This window comes from Notolepis coatsorum (genome assembly GCF_963971535.1).
Source record: "Notolepis coatsorum genome assembly, chromosome: 16".
Taxonomy (NCBI): Eukaryota; Metazoa; Chordata; class Actinopteri; order Aulopiformes; family Paralepididae; genus Notolepis; species Notolepis coatsorum.
This window is the reverse complement of record NC_140180.1, coordinates 75,535,361-75,556,950: the sequence shown is the minus strand read 5'-3', so window position 1 is coordinate 75,556,950 and position 21,590 is coordinate 75,535,361. Positions and strand designations below refer to the sequence as shown.

The 21,590-nt window shown below is 46.4% G+C and overlaps 1 protein-coding gene across 1 annotated transcript; it reads right to left on the bottom strand.

The window, feature by feature from the left end:
• Positions 1-370: 370 nt before the first annotated feature.
• stc2a (stanniocalcin 2a) lies at positions 371-20,205 on the bottom strand. Its single transcript, XM_084331860.1, has 4 exons — positions 19,913-20,205; positions 17,441-17,583; positions 15,688-15,899; positions 371-1,040 (listed from the first exon to the last, which is right to left on the bottom strand). Exons 1-4 carry the CDS (start codon positions 20,052-20,054, stop codon positions 680-682), a joined length of 858 nt encoding a protein of 285 aa, XP_084187986.1. The 5' UTR covers positions 20,055-20,205; the 3' UTR covers positions 371-679.
• Between the last annotated feature and the right edge of the window lie 1,385 nt (positions 20,206-21,590).

Below are 21,590 nucleotides of genomic sequence, written 5' to 3'. Positions count from 1 at the left end.
CACATACTATATCATATATAGTATATCAGTATTGCATATGGTAGCTATATTTATACATGTTCATATAAATATAGATAAGTATATTTCTATGTACATTTTGATATTTAAACATTGCATAAAGAATAAAATAAATAATACAAATATAATCAAATCTTACGGTAAGTACGATTTGAGAAAATGCTATATTAGAGCCAAAATAGTCTACACTTGAAATAATCATGATAATTATTATTATTATTATTATTATTATTATTATTATTATTATTATTATTATTATTATTATTATTATTATTATTATCATTATTATTCAGTAATAAACAAAACAAAACGTGGCCTACAATCTGGAGTAACGGTACAAGCTACACCATATTTACCCTGCAGATTTACCATTTGGGACTTCTGGAATGACTGGAGAGGGGAATCAAGACAGAAAAAGTGGGGTTGGTTATCCTTCTTCTCAGTCTGTCCGAGAGTGTGTGTGTGGATGTGTGTGTGTGTGTGTGTTGCATGAGTATATGTATGTACCTGCACACGTGCACGTACGTGTTTGTTTGTTTGTGTGAGTGTGTGTGTGTGTACATGTGCATGCATGTGCGCATGCGTGCGAATGTATGCAAGTGTGTGTGCACAGGGTTTCAATGGTGTTGGGGTCAGGGGTCAGGGGTGGTCTCCTGCAATTTCACCTCCGGATGTCAGCGGCCCCGGGGTCTTCCTGCTCGGCCACCAGCCCGGCCTCGGGACTCTGACGGCGGGGTCCCTGACCGCGACTGCGGTTGTGGGCGTTCAAGCCCCCCTTACTGGGTTTGTCCTTCTCTCCCTGCCGGGGTGGGCGAGGGTGCTCTGGCTCGGGGTGGGAGGGTGCGGGACGGCGCTGCTCGACCACAGGGCTGGCGGGAGGGGGCGTCAGGGAGGAACAGAGGCTCAGGCTGTCACACAGGGCCCCCCAGTTCTGCTCACACTGCAGCCGGACACTCCGCGTCAGTGCCTCCTTCACCTCCTCCCCGCAGCTCAGTAAAATGTTCACCAGCTCCACGTATGGCCTGGACAGAGAGGCGGACAACTGAGTTAATATCCTGGACAGAGAGGCGGACAACTGAGTTAATATCCTGGACAGAGAGGCGGACAACTGAGTTAATATCCTGGACAGAGAGGCGGACAACTGAGTTAATATCCTGGACAGAGAGGCGGACAACTGAGTTAATATCCTGGACAGAGAGGCAGACAACTGAGTTAATATCCTGGACAGAGAGGCGGACAACTGACTCAATATCCTGGACAGAGAGGCAGACAACTGAGTTAATATCCAGGACAGAGAGGCAGACAACTGAGTTAATATCCTGGACAGAGAGGCAGACAACTGAGTTAATATCCTGGACAGAGAGGCGGACAACTGACTCAATATCCTGGACAGAGAGGCAGACAACTGAGTTAATATCCTGGACAGAGAGGCAGACAACTGAGTTAATATCCTGGACAGAGAGGCGGACAACTGAGTTAATATCCTGGACAGAGAGGCAGACAACTGAGTCAATATCCAGGACAGAGAGGCAGACAACTGACTCAATATCCTGGACAGAGAGGCAGACAACTGACTCAATATCCTGGACAGAGAGGCAGACAACTGAGTTAATATCCAGAAAGACAAGTCATTAACCCTTGTGGTGTTTTCGGTTTTTGTTAAATCATGCAATGTACACAGGTCTGGTGGACCCACAACATTATTGTGATTTTAAAACAATAAAGCCATAACAATTAACTCATTCTCTGCCACTGTTTTCGCGATAATTCATGATCTTTGCGGAGCTATTTGTATATTCTATATTATAGCTATGGGTAAAATGGTATGGCTCATTTGACAGAAACTATTTGCAGTACAGCATGTAAAAAGGCGTTAGTTTCTACACACTGTGGTTTGTAGTTTATTACACGCTGAACATTGCCCATTTCCGAAAGAATACAGTTTTTTTCCATAGATCGTGAGATAGGACGCTTTATGTGCAATAAGCCCGAATCGTTCTGGTTGATTCCCTGAACCCCCAAATACTCCCAAATCAAAAGGTATATAACATGTACATATGTACCTTCACAAAATCATCAAATCCGATCGTTAGAAAAAGCCTAGTTTATGACCGGTACAGTAAGCCACTATGATAGTTACATAAACATGTTCCACGTTTGGTAAAATAGACATAGGGGGTCCTTACATTAGCCAGAAGGTAATCCAAAAAGAATAATTCCAATGATCCCATCGGCGATCGCGATTACAAGTTTATGTGTAATTACACGTGTTTACTCGACACTAGGTTTCGAGGCGAGCGGATCGGCTTGCGATCGCTTTGGAAGAGCTCCTTTTTTTTAGTATCACAAACAGTACTGTATTTGAAAATCTGGTATGTCATAAATGTATAGATGTAGCAGTACTGTCTATCTGTATGTCGTGTGTGTCATATGATGAATTGAAAATGGGGGACCCTGATGGAAACAAGACGAAAGTCTTTCTCAGGTCTGCATCCTCTTAACAATTGTATGTATTGAGCTGTACTGTACTGTACCCATTCTGCAATCTGTTAATAAACTTTTCAATCAATCAATCAAAGCCAGTCTCGATGCCTCGATGCATTCAATGACAATAATGCTGCCTTCCTATCCGAGTTTAAATGGTAGACGATACTGCCATCTGGTGATGTTCGATCGGCATTGCAGTTCAAGCGTATGTGGCTGTGCCAAAATGATTCAGATCTCTCCGGGCGAGTCTGTAGCACAGGGATCAAAGGAAAAATATCAAACGATCTAATAACGTATACGTGATTGCCGTTCAACGCATGGCGAGCAAACACATATATACATGGATGGCACAGATTGAGTTAATGTAAAAAATACTTTATCTCAATTACAAGCAATATAGAATAATATTTGCCATTTACCTCTGCTAGATCACATTTATCAATAAAAGTGCTATTCGTTTTTTGTGATAAATTGTGATGTGAAAAAAAAGGAATCCCTTATAAAATCAAGACATGAATGGAATAAATCATGTTTATCTTGTAAATGAAACAAGGTGGAGGCAGACAGTGAAGGTACACAGTGAACCTTTTTTGTTTAATTTCTACCATATTTACTTGTTTTCACCTACAATTTCCACACTTTCAGGTCCAGTGGACCCAAACACCACATATGTAATATAAATGTGTAAGTGGTGCACAGTGCACTCAATGAAAATGTGTTCTTTTATATGTTCTTCACAGAAAATGTGCCAAGGCCAATGAGATGGAGATGGAAGATATCACTGGTGAAATCAAGCCTTTGTTTAGTTTTTTTCTTTTTACTATTAAGGTAATAGTAAATATGCAACGGGTAACCAGAGAGTATAGTGTTGATTTGTCAATCAAGTCAGGTTGGAATAGTATATCAGTATATAATCAGTATATAGTATATCAACGTGATTCCACACATATCTTGATGGCATCGTTTGTCAATACCCAGCCCTGTCACAGGGTGGAACGAGGCTCAAGTGACAAACTCAGAAGGAATGTCCACTCCCAGAGGTAATTTATTAAACAGTTGACAATAACAAACCAGGTCTTCGATCGCGTCATTTCTGTAACCATAGGCGGTGGGTGAGCTGGACATTAGAGTAGGCTATAGATGGGATGGGACTCGGGCGGAGCGCGCAACATTTTCCCTTTTTCTTTTTTGCTTGCACGCAAACGGTGCTGTCCAGGTTCTGATTTCATACAATACACACACACACACGTCTACTAGGCTACTACAGCGAGCCCCACTAATTTCATATAGTGCAAATTAATTGTTCAAATGAAGGCATCCAATATGATTAACCATTGTCTTACCTTAATGCAACAACAAAAAATGCGATGTTTCGCGCATCAATGATCTTTTCTGCTTTAAGTTTGTCTGTGAGATCACATTCATTGTGAAGCGGACTCAGGCGGCGGTTACACCTTTCGTATCATCTTCGTATTGTTTTCATATGCGTATCGCCGCGACGTCGTGCGCCTCGAGTCACACTTTCGTTTTTTTCTTCGTTTTTGTCACCCGAGCACACTGATGTAGTACACTGCCAAAGCAGTAGGTGGCAGTAGGTGGCAAACATGAAGGCAATTTCAACCAATCAGAACGAATGTGCCAATACACTTCCTGGAAGCTCCAGCAAAGAAAATGTCAATAAGGCAGGCGCCTATGCCGCGCCACCATCTTGCCCATTTACTCAATGCAGCAATTCTTTTTCAGCAAAGCCTAATAAAAGTGCAATAAACAAAACGGATACATTCACTGTGTGTTCTGCCTGTCATTTGTTGATGAAACAAAACTAACATCAACACAAGTGACCACCAAGAGCGGATAGTTTAGTCTAAAAAACGATCGGTAGCATTGTTAGCTGCATGCTAACGTCAATGGAGTATGCCATTATAACAATATAGCATTGTGGCTAGAAGCTAACGTTAGCTCACGCTACTTAGCCAGCACCAAAACTGATGATATCGCGAGCTATCAGTAGTTAGATAACATTAGAGACAACGCTGTGTGTATTAAACAAAGGTGAATAGATGACTGGGCCATTTTGTTTAATGCTTGTTAAGTTGAAAGAGGAGCTCTGAGCTAACAGGGTCTGAATCCTGATAGCTCACGTTAGCCAGCTGCTCATGCAATCGGTAATGCTAGCAGAATGAATGGATGTAAACTTTATTTAACATATTGCATATGGGTACAATACAATACAAACAATACAAACAATTGTTAAGGGAATGCAGACTGTTGTAGCTTGGACTGGGGTCCTTATAACAATAACTTGACAACACATGGTAGCTGAAGCTATTTTGGGACACGGAGCTATGTCCCAAACACACACACTGTTGTCACCGGAAGGGCACGCGATGGTATCTACTGCGCATGGGCGTTTTCGCAACAACGGCTAGCGTGCTGACTACACGCTGTTGTCGATTCGTTTTTTTTGCGTATCTCCAAACGCAAACACAATTTTGCGTTTCAGCCGTATCCACAAAAAAACGCCAAAAAACGCATTTCTGTGTAATAGGGACATCAAACGTCGTCAAAAACGTATAAAAAAACGCCAGGAATACACTAGTCTAACCATGGCCTCAGAGTTGACCGTCTCTCCTGGCGCATATTGTTGTTCTTCTTAGCCAGTTTCGGATGCGCCTCATTGGGAAAGGCTGTTCACAAGTTGCGGTGCCGACGGCAATGAAGGAAACGTTTTCCATAACTTGGATCTCATCATGCTTTGAAAACAATGTACATAGTAGCTCTAAAAAGTTTCCACGGTTTGATTAACTCTGACTCAGTCTCATCATACCCTCGGCCTCAGGTGATCCGTGTTATGCCCAGGCGGCATGTAACTTGGAATGGAGTTCCAGGTCTTGGCAGCTCTCACGGAGAGGGCTGATTTGCTAGAAGTTTGTCCTTAATGGAACAGCCAAGTCACCCGGTACAACAGTTCTGAACCCGAACGCGGAACTGCAAGTTTGTTGGTAAAAGACTACACGCGAACCTGGAGGTGAAAAATCGGAAAGTGGGGGTGGGGCTAGACCATGGAGGGTTTTGAAGACCAGACTGGCATCGGTTAGTTTGGTGATGCGGCGTGATTGGTTACTGCCTGCAGTCTGGAATGTTAACGGCCACCACACCTACTGCCATTGACACCTTGGTTGGCCGACCCTTGCGTATTGTCACCACTGGGCTGCAGCAGCCCACACACACACAATATCGTAGCCTAGGCTGCCTATAATAATGCGCAGACTGGGTCGGCATTGCCGCCCCTGGCCTTATATACCCGCCGCCTATGTCTGTAACGTTTCTTGTTTGGACCCAAGTGCAGAGAGGCAGAGGCAGAGGCGGGTCGAAGGTGTGGAAATCAAACAGGCTTTACTTCAAGGCTTCAGGCATGAAAGAGCAAAAATAATCCATGAAGGTTGGCAGCCTAGCTGTCTAACCCAAACTGGTAACAAACAAATGACTAACACTGAGGCCCTGTCCACACGAGAGTTTGGATTTAATATGACCGAAGTTTGAAAAAATAAAACTCCGTCCACACGGTGAACACAGGTGGACAACCGTGTATAACTGCGTACTCACGGGCAGAGCTGGAACCCAGCAACCGATACATTTAGTACAATGTAATACAATGCCAAAGCAGTAGGCGGCGATGTTGTTCAGACATGAAGGCCATTTCAACCAATCAGAAAAGACTGAACGCTCACTAAACTTCCTGTTGGGTCGCGATCTGCCATTAATTAACTGAAGAAGAAGAAGTAACGTTACCGATATGAAATGGATGTAAACGTTATTTAACAGATTGCAGAATGGGTACAATACAATACGGCTCAATACAAACAATTGTTAAGGGGATGCAGTCTGGACTGGGTTCCTTATAAGTTATAACAATAACTTGACAACACATGAGTTTAGTTTAGCTGCAGCTACATGTTTACTCTGAGCGTCAACAGACATCAGTCGATCACAACACTCTTCAACACAGACGATACGTTTTGAACAAAAGTTTGTTACAATCATTTTCATATAACGCTACTTGGGACAGCTCTGCTGTAAACACTGGTGTAGTTGGCTCTGCTCTAATCTCTCTACCCCGCGGTCTGCCGTGAACATGGGGAATAATTGCGACAGCTCTGCTGTAAACACTGGGAATAACCTCGGTTGCTATGCCCACACGCAACTGCAAAACCGCACAACTCCACCCTGGCCACCGGTTTCAAAAGACCGCGGTTGCAGTGTAGCAAATCCCCGGTTGTGTGTGGCCGAACAGTGCAACTGCGCACATACAATCACGGTTACATTAAACCCAGCGTTCGTGTGGACGGGGCCTAAGAGACAGGACAGGAACAGACAGGGCAAACAAACAACCCAACCCTGACTAAGGCCTTGTCCAGACTAAAACGATTTTGATCTGTTTAGTTTTCATTTCGTTTTAAGGTTTCCGTAAAAATGAAAATGTCTCAAGATAATAAGTGCATGCCACAAATTTACAAAATAAATGTCTTTCCTGTTTCTTTTATTTTGAAAACCCCCGACCGGAAGTGTTATCGTGTCTGTTGCTAGCAGCTTGGGTCGGCCGGTTCTGTGCTTTTCGAGCTAACGTAACGTCATTAGTTTCCAAAGGAGAGGAGAGAAAGACCGCGGCTCACATGCAGCTCAAACTACCTGTTGGAATAAATTAATTGATTGATGTTTAACTTGTCCCTGTGTGTGTCCAGTAATCTCGACTAGCAAACGTTGTCATAACGTTACCTCAGGATACCACTGTCTATTGTATTTAGTTGGTTAGCTATTTAGCTAACAGCTTTATTTACTAAATTATGGAGGTTTTTTAATCGTCAAGGTAAGAGAGGATTTGTCATGATCAACTTAAGGCGTATGCTATGGAACAATATGTGCTTGGGTTTTCAGAAAAAGGCCAGCTATGTGACGCTAATCTCTAGTAGTTAGTATTGTGTATTGCATCACAGTAGCCTCCCGTTAGCTTCTGTAACACGAATGCAACTACTCTGATGCCATTGTTGTTTAATAATAACTCCTGGTGTTTAATAAACACTTCTAGCCAGGACATATAAGACATATATGTATCATGTTTCTTTTTTTTGTCTGGGTTTGCATGCGGATTAAGGGGAGATGCGTGTGAGCATGTGTGTGTGCCTCGGTCGGGAATGTGTGTAAGCACAGCAGAGCCCAGCTCCGCTTCTAGAGAGAGCACAGCTCGTGTGTGAGCATGTGTGTGCGCCTCGGTCGGGATTGTGTGTAAGCACAGCAGAGCCCCGCTCCGCTTCAGACAGATGGAGAGAGCACAGCATATGTAAAGCTGTAAAAGCCTGATCAAGCTCAATAGCTGTACATGCCATTGTTGTTGTGATGTTTTCACACGCGGGGTAAGGGAGAGGTGGGCTTTTCGCGTCATCGGTTCAGGAGAAGACACGTATCGCTTGTAAACATGGTGACGCAATGGGGGGCGTCTTCAGAATTGCGCACTCTGGGAGCTGGTATCAGAAAGTATCGTCTTCAGGCTGCCAGAACGCAGTTCCGTGTGGCAGAACGGTGCAAACAATCAAATACTTTGCCTAAAACGACCACCGTTTTAGTCTGGACATGGTATAACTGGGGCAGACAGCATGAATACACATGGGAGTGATTACACATAGAAAACAGCTGGGGGTTGTGAACGATGACCAACAGCTGGTGACGAACAGAGTAAAGGAGGGGGACGTCTGCTGGACCAGGGGGAAACTCAAGAGGAGAGACAAGGGGGAGGGGGAGACCCGGGACAGGGCAGGATGTCACTACCGGCATGACAGCACCTCCCCCTCAAGGGACGGCTCCTGATGTCCCACAGAGTCGACCAGGAAGGGGAGACCTGCCACGGGGCAGTCCAGCAGACAGACAGGCAGAGAAGGGGCAGTCCAGCAGACAGACAGGCAGGCAGGTACGTGCACAGGACTTTAGAGGGGCAGGTGCTCAGAGGCTGAAAAGGGCACTATACCTGTGTGTGTTATAACCCAACAAGCCCGATTTTTAAGGGCCCTTTTCGGGGCAGGGGGGGGCCCCCTTTTTATGCTTTTTGGGGGGTGTTGGTGATCAAATATTGAACTATAATAATCAGTGCAGGAGCTCACTTACTGTATCCTTGAAAGACACTTTTATCACTGACTTAAAAGGCCCATACATCTCCATAAATGTTCAGGGGGGAGGGAATAAGTGCTTACCCTACAGGCAAGAAGTGCTGTATATTCTGTATTGTTTAATATAAATGCAATTTTTATTCTAATCCCGATTTGTATGTGAGATTCCCAAATCCCATCGGACTTGACTTCTTCGTGTCCCTCAGTGAGTGTAATACCAGCATTCAACTGTATGCGCCACAGTGGTTTCTATCATCATCATCATCATCATCACCATTATGTTATTATGTTTGTTTTTTCTACTTTTTTATTTAAAGCAACACTGGCGGGTACGTCATACGACGTCAGACACTTATGGACCTGAACCCCGGGCTCAAAGAGGAGTTTGGAGACACTTTTGACCTAGAATGGCCAGCAGAAATCAGACGGGAGAATGGCGGCAAGGAAAATAACAAAGGCTACGGCAGGAGGAGACACAGAGGGAGACGTGGAGGTATTAGACTGAGACTAAAAAGAGCTGCTTACCGCCCAGCAATTCCATCCATCTTTCTGGCGAATGCCCGTTCGTTGGAGGGTAGGATGGATGACCTAAGGGCGAGGGTCCGGTTCCAACGGGAGATGAGAGACATCAACATCATGTGTCTCACAGAGACATGGCTCACGTCGGCGACTCCGGACAAAAGCGTCTCTCCCTCGGATGCCTTCACAGTATTACGTGCAGATCATACCGCTGCCTCAGGAAAGAGCATCGGCGGCGGGGTCTGCCTCCTCACGAACAATTCCTGGGTTAATCCCGAAGGGGTGCATGTTCTCTCGAACTCGTGTTCCCCGGACATGGAACACATTTCTATCCTGTGTCGTCCGTTTCACCTCCCGAGGGAGTTCACCGCGGTCATCATGACCGCCGTATATATTCCCCCACACGCGAATACGGGCAAAGCGCTGGGAGAACTACACGATTACCTCAACAGACACCAGATCAAACATCCAGACGCAGCGATGGTAGTGGCCGGCGATTTCAACCAGGCCAACCTGAAGAAAGTGATGCCGTCCTTTTTCCAGCACATCGCTTGCTCCACCAGAGGGAAGAACACACTCGACCACTGTTATTCCCCGTTCAGAGCCGGCTACAAGGCAGTAGCCGCTCCGCCATTAACGGGGTCCTCAAGCTCGAGCGACCACGACTCCATCTTGCTATTTCCGGCATATCAACAGAGATCACGTGACGCCGTCGTGTCACGCGAGACAAAGAAGTGGACCGACGAATCAGAGGCCACGCTCCAGGACGTGTTTACAGATACGGATTGGGATATGTTCAAAGGAAGCGCCAGTGACGTCAGCGAGCTCGCAGACACAGTGGTGAGCTACATTACAACAATAGCTGATGGTATTGTCCCCAGAAAAACGGTGCGGGTTTTCCCAAACCAGAAACCGTGGGTGGACAGCACCATTAGAGCAGCTCTGAACTCTCGTACCACCGCCTACAACCTGGGTAGAGAGTCAGGAAACATGGAGGAGTATAAGGCTTCAGTCTATTCTCTACGCAAGGCTGTTAAACTTGCTAAGAGGACATATGCTGACAAACTGGAGACACAAATGGCACAAAACGACACAAGAGGATTATGGCAGGGACTGAAGACAATAACTGACTATAAAGTCAGCGCCCCCTCAATGGGGAGCGACGACGCGTCCCTCGCGGACAAGCTCAACATCTTCTACGCTCGGTTTGGTGTAGACAGTGGCGCTGCTGGCTCTCCGGCTAGTGACGTCACTGGCGCGCCGGCTGTTGTGGAGGGGGGGGCAACCGCGGGGGGCGGGGACGCTCTCTCGTTGTCGGAACACAGTGTGAGAAGAGCATTTATGCAGGTGAACACCAGGAAGGCTGCTGGCCCAGATGGCATAACAGGACGCATACTCAAGTCCTGTGCCAACCAGCTGGCCCCAGTGTTCACCGCCATATTTAATCAATCCCTGGCGGAGTCAGTGGTCCCTGCCTGCTTCAAGATGTCTACCATCATCCCTGTACCGAAGAAACCCTCCCCAACATGTCCAAATGACTACAGACCGGTGGCACTCACCTCTGTGGTCATGAAATGTTTCGAGAGGCTGGTCAAGGACCACATTTGTGCCTCCCTCCCCAGTGATATGGACCCTATGCAATTTGCATACAGGACAAACAGGTCCACCGACGACGCGGTCTCCCAGGTACTGCACAGCACCCTCTCGCACCTTGACCGTCAGAAGGGGGGCTATGTGAGACTGTTGTTCATTGACTACAGCTCAGCGTTCAACACCATAGTCCCCACCAGACTGGTGGACAAGCTGATCGAGCTAGGTCTGAGCTCCGCCCTGAGCGCCTGGGTACTGGACTTTCTGAGCGAAAGACCCCAGGCGGTCAGGGTGGGGGGTCAGACCTCCAACACCATCACCCTGAGCATCGGGTCCCCCCAGGGCTGTGTTCTGAGCCCCCTGCTGTACTCACTCTACACACACGATTGTGTGGCCAAGTTCAGCTCCAACTCCATAGTGAAGTTCGCAGACGACACGGTGGTGGTGGGGCTGATCTCGGACAACGACGAGAAGGCCTACCGGGAGGAGGTTGAGGTACTGGAACGCTGGTGCCAGGACAACAGCCTGCTCCTGAACATTGGTAAAACCAAGGAGCTGATCATGGATTATAGGAGAGGACAGCAGGAGACGCACACACCACTGATGATTAACGGGGCTACCGTGGACAGGGTGAGCAGCTTTAAGTACCTGGGGGTCCACATCTCAGAGGACCTGACATGGTCAACACACATAGACACAGTAGTAAAGAAGGCGAAACAGCGCCTCTACCACCTGAGACAGTTAAGGAAGTTCAGAGTATCGGGGAAGATACTCCAGTCCTTCTACTCAGGAGCGGTAGAGAGCATCCTGACCGGAAACATCACTGCCTGGTATGGAAACAGCACCGCACAGGACAAGAAGGCCCTACAGAGAGTGGTGCGCTCAGCGTACCACGGGTATTGCACTACCCCCCCTGCAGGTTCTATACAACAAGAGGTGCAAATCCAGAGCCTGCAGGATAATGAAAGACCCTCACCACCCCAATAACAGCCTGTTTCAGCTGCTGAGGTCAGGCAGACGCCTGCGAACCCCAGCTACTAGGACAGAGCGGCTTAGGCTCAGCTTCTTCCCCCAGGCCATCAGAGCCCTGAACAATGAACATTGAGTGCTCAGAACATTGAACTATCCACACACAAGCACACATGAACACACACACGACACGCACGCTGTGCACGCTCACACACGAGCAGCCACTTAACACTTTAACATGAGCGGGCACACACTCATGTCGCACACACGCACACTTATGGCCAAAAGGAAAGGACACTTTAAATTAGAATAACAGGAACAGTGTATGCACTACCAAAGCTAACTAGCATGTCCCATATGCTCTGTAAATAACTATGTACAGATACCGAGATGTCACTCCATGTTACCTGTTACCTGTTTACTGCACAATGTTGTTTTTTCATTTTTTGATTCTATTATATGTTGTACCACTGTATTGCACATCGTTGCGGGCAAGACCACCCGCATTTCATTGTATACCTGTATGCCGTGACAATTAAAACTCTTGACTTGACTTGACTTGACCACCACCCACGCTATGCATAAAATATATAGGTCCGCAGAGAGGCACGCTGAGGAGGCCATGCATTGCAAACTGCAATGGAATATGGGGCATCCCTCTCTCTTTACCTAATATTTTGATTCTATCCTGCCATTTTTCAGTTGGAAGGGCAGTCTATATGCGTAACGGTAATAAAAAAATAATAATAAATATTATTATTATTATTTTTTTTAAATGGCACTTGTTTATGAGGCTCAAAAAGGCAGGTGCTCAAGCACCCCTTGGGCTCTATGTGTGCACGTGCCTGCAGGCAGGGGAGGGGCAGTCCAACAGACAGGCAGGGGAGGGGCAGTCCAGCAGACAGGCAGGGGAGGGGCAGTCCAGCAGACAGACAGGCAGGGGAGGGGCAGTCCAACAGACAGGCAGGGGAGGGGCAGTCCAGCAGACAGACAGGCAGGGGAGGGGCAGTCCAACAGACAGGCAGGGGAGGGGCAGTCCAGCAGACAGACAGGGGAGGGGCAGTCCAGCAGACAGACAGGCAGGGGAGGGGCAGTCCAGCAGACAGACAGGCAGGGGAGGGGCAGTCCAGCAGACAGACAGGCAGGGATGCAGGGAGGCTTGGGTTTAGGATCGGCCGCCTAGTATTCCCTCTCCTGCTAGTGAGGCTACTCTTTAAACAGGCTGGTAGAGACAGAGTGACCAGGCTGATTGCAGTACAGACAGCATTGCTGTGCAATACTCCACTCTTTAGACAGGCAGGTGGAAGTGAAGTGGCCGGGCCGGGCACCATACAGACAGCCCCTCTGTGAAATCCACAGCCGATGCTCGGCATGAGACAGGCTCGGTCTGCCCAACTGCACCGGCTGTGCCGAATGCTGGGAGACGGGCAGAGGAGGTGCAGCTGGGGACGAAGGGGTGCTGGGCGGCTGCTTAATAAGCGAGGAGAGAAGCTGGAGCTCCGTCATCATAGCCTCCTGCAGCATCAACTCAAGGCATCCAATCATCACCCCCTGGGTCTGCACCGCAGCTGCTGCGAGGCTCCTTCCTCCGCCGGGTTCATCTGGGGTCGGATTGGTCTGTAACGTTTCTTGTTTGGACCCAAGTGCAGAGAGGCAGAGGCAGAGGCGGGTCGAAGGTGTGGAAATCAAACGGGCTTTACTTCAAGGCTTCAGGCAGGAAAGAGCAAAAATCATCCAAGAAGATTGGCAGCCTAGCTGTCGACTCTAACCCAAACTGGTAACAAACAAATGACTAACACTAAGAAACAGGACAGGAACAGACAGGGCAAACAAACAACCCGACCCTGACTAACTGGGGCAGACAGCATGAATACACATGGGAGTGATTACACATAGAAAACAGCTGGGGGTTGTGAACGATGACCAACAGCTGGTGACGAACAGAGTAAACGAGGGGGACGTCTGCTGGACCAGGGGGAAACTCAAGAGGAGAGACGAGGGGGAGGGGGAGACCCGGGACAGGGCAGGATGCAGACCGGGACAGTAAAATGTGAGAGAAAAAAAGATCGGCAGGTTTCCATTTTATCATAGACTCCAATGCATTCGGCGCATTTGTTACTTCCTGTTTTCGCTTGTGACTTTTCACCTAGATCCCTGATTCGCTCATCCCCACATGGGGTATCATTGGAAAGCCACACTCATAGGTTGCAACCCTGTCCAATAATTATCGAGATCGCCAAATGATTGACGGAGCTAGAGCCTCGGGAGTCGCGGGTGGTATTAAAGAAAAAGAAAAGTCTGCCATGTACTTTGGCGCACGCTTCACATATCGGCATGTAACTCGAGAACCGCTGAACGGATTTTGTCGCCTAAAAGGGCAATCGACACAGAGCCGCTAGAGGTAGGCAAAGTGGCGCCTTGCGCCAATGGGCAAATCGTCCTCAAGAGGGCCCACATGTGGGCCGTTGCGTGTTAATTTAACAAATCATTGTTTGGGAGCAAATGAACTGGAGTGGATGTTCCAAATGAACTGGAGTGGATGTTCCAAATGAACTGGAGTGGATGTTCCAAATGAACTGGAGTGGATGTTCCAAATGAACTGGAGTGGATGTTCCAAATGAACTGAGTGGATGTTCCAAATGAACTGGAGTGGATGTTCCAAATGAACTGGAGTGGATGTTCCAAATGAACTGGAGTGGATGTTCCAAATGAACTGAGTGGATGTTCCAAATTAACTGGAGTGGATGTTCCAAATGAACTGGAGTGGATGTTCCAAATGAACTGAGTGGATGTTCCAAATGAACTGAGTGGATGTTCCAAATGAACTGGAGTGGATGTTCCAAATGAACTGAGTGGATGTTCCAAATGAACTGGAGTGGATGTTCCAAATGAACTGAGTGGATGTTCCAAATGAACTGTGAGTGGATGTTCCAAATGAACTGAGTGGATGTTCCAAATGAACTGTGAGTGGATGTTAACCAATTTCTTTAGTTAGTTATTGTCACCTGTTTCATAAAATATGTTTGGGGTATAAATATTTTCATCTCAATACCGGGTATCAACATGATTTGATCAATATTTTCCTTTGCCATGATTTATAGTTTCATATGTACGGATGTATTGTTTTTAATGCAGCCTCTGGGGTGGTACAGGGTACCTCAGTCATCTGTGACTTTGATGTGGAATAATTTGACCAGGTATTATTCATGGATGCGGACAGCAGAGTCTTTGATTAAGGATAGAGTTTACTGACAGAATGACATGTTGCAACATGGAGAGACCTAGGTTACAGCAATGGGCCCTATAGTCTAGATCTCTAAAGAATGACAAGCTAACAAAGTATTTATACAGGAGAGCAGACAAAACGAAGTGGTGCCTTGATGTACAGACTATGAGTTATAGATATGATATGTAGACTGTGAGAAGGCTATGTGGACAGAAGGCTATGTGGATGTAAGTGTGTGTGTATGTTATGTGAAATATGTGAAGGCTATGTGGATGTAAGTGTGTTGTGTGTGGGAGAGAGAGAGAGAGAGAGAGAGAGAGAGAGAGAGAGAGAGAGAGAGAGAGAGAGAGAGAGAGAGAGAGAGAGAGAGAGAGAGAGAGAGAGAGAGAGAGAGAGAGAGAGAGAGAGAGAGAGAGAGAGAGTTGTGTTGGTAAATGTCCCTGTCAGACTTGTATTGCTATCTTTGTCTTTCTGGAAAGAGGACCACAATGGAAATGAGATATCCTTAAACTGTATCGTGTTATCCTTGACATTTTCAATAAATATGTATTTGCTGCAGTGTATGGCCTGTTTTATATCAATCAAATCAAATATAGTATGGCCTGTTTTATATCAATCAAATCAAATATAAAAAACATCTTGATAACCGCCTGTCGACACCCATGATTATTATCCAGATGTGTGTGAAAAAAAAACTCTATTTTTCAGTGGCAAACTCACCCTTTAGGAAAGAGGTCTTGGAAGTGGATCATCTCCACCATGACGGCGATGTTCTCCTTGGCCGCGGAGCAGAGGTTGTGTTTGATGTAGCACTCTCGCTGAAGCTGGAAGACCATCTCCTTAATGGAGACACATTTCCTGCTGATGCAGCTGAACTTGTGACGCAGACCGTGGGCCATGCACTTCAGAGCATCCTTGATGAATGATTTCCCCTGCGTGAACACACACACACACACACACACCCACACAACAGACACCTGGTAAGATGAGGCCCGGAGACTAAATCAGTCTACTGATGCGAGCATGTGATTGATTAGGGGGGGGGGGGATCCCTGAGGGTTTGAGGGTCTTAAGTTCTTTGTCATAATATGGTTCATCGCTTTGGTGTGGGGTGGATGCGGTAGTGCCTACACCTGTTTCAGCTGTAGTGAATGGTTGTGTGGGTGTTGGTTAGTTAACAGATGTTGTATGAGTGTGTAAGTATGTGGGGGGGGGGGGGGGGGGGGGATTAAAGTATGGGTGTGTAATTGCAGTTCCATCATTCCAATAAAACCAGCTAAATTTAACCCTGGAAGGTACGCATTCCTATATGTGGCCCCTGTTGGACATCTTGAGAGTCAGTCAGGCCTGGCGTGAGCGAGGTATAGAGCCACAGCCTCTTGTGACCGTATGAAAGAGGAGCCGGCTGGGCCCGGGGCCATCTGGCTTGCCCCTGGCCCTGACTGCACACGCCTCTGCCCAACGAGAGGGATCTGAACTCCGTGGGAGAGGAAGAGAGATTGGAAGGGGGTGGACGCGTACAGTTTTCAGGAAAATGTGTGGACCGACCTTCGAGGTAGAGTTTGGTTATTAATGGTTATAAAAGTGTGCGCCCTCAAAAGCATGCATGTAGTGCCTCAGGGTGCTGTCATGGCCACTCTCTAATCCAGGCTGAAGACCGAGTGTTCCCCCAGGCTCTGGAACGCTCTGCCTGAGGAGCTGAGACGCCAAATCAACTATCTATCTAATCTATTAATTCGCTCCTCGAGGCACATCTTTTAAAGACGGGCTTGATTTTTCATCACTAATCTGTAACATGTATTTCTCCTGCGTTTCTCATCACTAATCTGTAACATGTGCTTCTCATCACTAATCTGTAACATGTACTTCTCATCACTAATCTGTAACATGTACTTCTCATCACTAATCTCATCTGTAACGTGTACTTCTCATCACTAATCTGTAACATGTACTTCTCATCACTAATCTGTAACATGTACTTCTCATCACTAATCTGTAACATGTACTTCTCATCACTAATCTCATCTGTAACGTGTACTTCTCATCACTAATCTGTAACATGTACTTCTCATCACTAATCTGTAACATGTACTTCTCATCACTAATCTGTAACATGTACTTCTCATCACTAATCTCATCTGTAACGTGTACTTCTCATCACTAATCTGTAACATGTATTTCTCATCACTAATCTGTAACATGTACTTCTCATCACTAATCTGTAACATGTACTTCTCATCACTAATCTGTAACATGTATTTCTCATCACTAATCTGTAACATGTATTTCTCATCACTAATCTGTAACATGTATTTCTCCTGTGTTTCTCATCACTAATCTGTAATTGCTCTTATTCTTTCTCCTTTCTTGTTTCATGTTTTTTCTTCAAGGGATTTATGGCCTGTGCAGTGACTGTGTTGTATGTTTCTGCTTTAAGGGTGTAAGACATATGCGCGCACACAAAATGTATTACCTGGGAGTCGAACTTGCCGGCATTGTGTAGGAAGGTCATACAGATTTCGTGGAGTCCTCGTATCTCACAGGAGTTGTTCTCGAAGCACTCAAACACACCACAGCCGACATCCCCAGCGCTCACCAGGCAGTGTTGGATCTCAGCTGGGGAAAAAGAGGGGGGGGTCCTTGAAATCTTCTCTCTCAGACAACAGCAACAGTCGTATTAGAGGTAAAGTGTCGTCCACGCCTGGCGGGCTATTGTGTAGCGATGCGATGAAGCAAAACCTCTGCGTTCGGCACTGATCCGACTGCTGTTTAAATGGGCAACGTTGACCAATACGTGAACTATTTTGAACAGACAGAGATGGGCACTTTCTCGCATTGTGATGCACCATTTCTTTTTGGTGTGATTAGAGGGAGAGAGGAGAGAGAGAGAGAGGTGGGGAGTAGAACTCTGATTACCCTCGCTGGGGGGTTTCTGCTGAGGAACCCTTGGTGACAGTGATATTACTGTGTCATTCTGCGCCAGAATCCATCTCTGCACTGCCTGGCGTTGAGATGCTGCTGCATTGCAGGTACAGCTTCATGTGGAGGAAATACAAATGCAGCCATTTTTCCTCATCAGGGTTTACTCAGTGTGCATCAACAAGTCTGCCGCTCAGGGAGGATGGTGGTACACGTTATACTGTAGATCATATAGGTTGAGCTTTGAGGAGGGTTTAACATCATACATCTAAATGTAAATGTAAACATGAAGGCGATTGAGCCAAGTTCATTCCATATGTTTCCCCTAACGTGAGAAACGTCCTCGTTTAACGCCAAGGAAAGGTGACTCTCTCTGAGATGTGAGCCAGGTAGGCTATATGATTACAGAACAGGGAGAGTACACACACACACACACACACACACACACACACTGCAACCATGGAGGACAAGAATAAAGTAAATGACAGTGAACCAAAATCACCAAGAGACATGCAAAGTCTCCCTTTCAACCCAAAATTGTAGTCTGCCATTATGTATTATGAAACATGACATCCAAAGGCAGGAAAAAGAACTGCCTCTCAAATAATGATTTAATACATAACATTGGATGTTAATGAGCCTACATTAGGTTGTCTGTAGACCAAATATGGCATATGAGTCACAAAAGGCAACTAAAACCCCTTTAACCACTGTTGACTCACTAGTGTGATATAATCGATTTGGCGGAGAACTGATGGGCTTGAGAAAAACTTCTGGATTTATTCCACGTCATTCTGCCGAAAGCGCGCACCGCACCAGCCAAACGGTGTAAAGAAACCACTGTGATTTGACTTGGTCACAGGCTCACAGCAAAAAAGAAAGAAAGAAAGAAAAAAGAATAACTCCGACTTACTTGAGAAAACGATGGTTGTCAACAAGGAGGCTCTGTTGGGGGCAAGTATAGGGGGTGGAGCGCCGTCGAAGGGATGAGGGGTATGGCACTGAACTTTAGTGCGCTGCAGGAAAAGCGAGCCGCTGTCGGCAGTGCTTGTGTTGGCATCGCGGGAATGTGCTTGGATCGTACGAGCTGTGGCCGCAACGTGCACTGAATAACACAGTGGTGTGGCCGAGCCGAGGGGACTGCGAAGATCTGCCTCGGAGTTAGTTGTCCTTATTTCTTTTGCGGAAACAGATTATAATTCTGCTCCAATCGTTTAAGAAATATTAGCATGACGGGGCTGTTAGGTCAAGAAAAAGAAAATAGCCTACCAGGAGCCTAAGGCAGAGAACCATAGCCTATAGACAGATATAGGGAAGCAGCACTGTGCTTTCATCGCCTGTCTCTACTATAGTAAACTACATGTGGCTTTCTATGTAGGCAACACTTTCCAAGAATGGGATCAATACATCAACTTCTCCTGACCTGCCCAAGACCACTTATAATAACCTTCCAATAATAGCAGTAGGCGACAGGTTAAGTAGGCTAATCTACCAGGCCGCCTATAATATCACCAAACTTTAACTTGAATCAATTTCACAAGAAACCGAGTATAGGCTATAAAAACAGACACACACAATCAAGTAGCCTACATGTTCCCCACACAACCCCATTGGCCAGGCACGCGCGAGCACGCACACACGCGCGCACACACACACACACACACACACCTAGATGCGCTGCTGGCCGTATACATTACCTATTACCTTGTGCCGTTCTATTAATAGTTTACTAACATATTGGATTTCTGTCTGCGAGTATTTACAAGATATCAACTTTCTGGTTAATCGAATATATGCATAATAAAGCCATTATTATTAAAAAAAAAAAAAAACTAAAAAAAAAGCGAATTGCCAGATCGTTCGAACGTGTTCTCCTGCACGCACGGCTTATTTGACTGCCACCGGGAACACGTGCACGGCACACGCCCGAGTGCATCATGCGAAGCAGCAACACACAGCAAACGGCCGCGACCCAATTCCCCTCCACACACACACACACGCACACACACACATCCTCGCGTCTTACCTGGGTTCTGAAGGGAACGACGTCCTTTCTGGCTGACGGGCTTCTCCGGGGGACTGTCATGCATCATGTCGGTGTTATCCGTCCCCACTACTTGCTCAAACACTGATAAAACCAACAGCGCTATTGCCAATTTGACCAACATTCTGTTCTCTCCAAAAGTGCACCTCCCGATTTGGACAAACCAACGAGCCGGTTCTTCTTTGTATAGGTGAACGTGTGAGGGTCTCTTAAGTTGCTCTCGGATCTGCGGCTCGGCGTGTCGGACGCGGCGGGCTCCGGTCTCTCGGAGCAGCTGTGGGAGTGAGTGAGTGAGTGGAGGAGCGGGAGGGATGCTGCATATATTTCGCGGAGCCGCGGGTGTCAATTTTGATGAAGGAGCTAAGCAGGTGCTGTCAGTCGGGGTTTGCGACCAATCACAGACGCATACATCCACGTCCAAGGTTGAGGGGAGTGTCCAGAGAAAGTCCCTTCTTGGCATAAAACTGAAGTGGGGGGGGGGGGGGGGGGGGGGGGGGGGGGGATATATTCTTGAGTAAGTAAAGTAGGCTAGTTATTTACAAGTTTGTGTATAACATATTTGGCAGCGGAATCAAAGAAGGCTCTTTGTCAACAAACGAATAGAAAAACAGGCCATATGATTCATTGCCGTTGTGATTGATTGATTTTTGTGTCATGCACACAAAATGCCCAACCCCTACTACAGGTTTATAAGACACCAAAAATACCATTGCAGTGGTCCATTATTTCATTACATTTAATTGCATTACATAATTAAAGATTATAGTATACAGCTAGGTCTTAAACAAATTTGTATTAATTAATTTAAGTATATTCTACCTTCTCTCAATCTCTCTCAAGCTTGACAAATACAATCGGCTACAAAAGAACCTTCCCTTCCTGAAGCACAACTCAAGTTTTTCATATTCATCATCCCGCTCAAAGAAATCAACATAAATGGAGGACAGTTTGACTAAGAAGTACTGCCCTTGTGTCCCTGCCAGAGGACAGTAAAACTAAAAAACGAACCTCCTTCTCAATTTCGCCTCCTTTATTGTATAGGCCATATTACAACACTGCATGGCGAGTTATGGTCAAGGCCTCAAGGGGACACAGGTTCATGGTGTAGCCAGTAATTGTTTTATGGCATGGGTGAAGAGTCAAAGGGAAGTCGTAAAAAATAAATCAGGGGTCTGCTACACAATGCATAGTTTCGTTTCTTACAATGAGGTTAGTTAGTTAACCACCATTATGTTATGGTCTAAAAATAACACAGATTGGCAACATCCGCACATTTTGGAGAGGCAAAGATAATCGGGATCTTTTTCTAGAAATAGCCCACAACTGTTGTGTGAGGATTCTGAATCCTCAACCACTAAGTCCTTTTGAATGTATCCATTATTGCTGTCAGGCAGCTTATAGGTGCCAGTTAGTGTTATCATCACCAGCTATCATCACCAGCATGCCAAAAAGCCAATGGAGTAGCTGGAACGGGCACTAATGGCAGGATTGGTAATGGCTGGCAGGGATTGCATCACGCAGAGGCCACGCCATATTTGCATAGGCAGCCATACTACTGACAAGAGGGAAACAATTGACGTGTGTGTGTGTGTGTGTGTGCGTGTGGAGAAATGAAACGGGTAGGCTATAATGAGTGAGGGAGAGCGAGATGAGAGGACAG

Coding starts and splice junctions, on each gene's coding strand:
- stc2a (XM_084331860.1), bottom strand. CDS start 20,054: ATGTTGGTCAAATTGGCAATAGCGCTGTTGGTTTTATCAGTGTTTGAG. Junction 15,900..17,440: donor CCGGCAAGTTCGACTCCCAG/GTAATACATTTT, acceptor GTGTTCACGCAG/GGGAAATCATTCATCAAGGA. Junction 1,041..15,687: donor CAAGACCTCTTTCCTAAAGG/GTGAGTTTGCCA, acceptor CTCTCTGTCCAG/GCCATACGTGGAGCTGGTGA.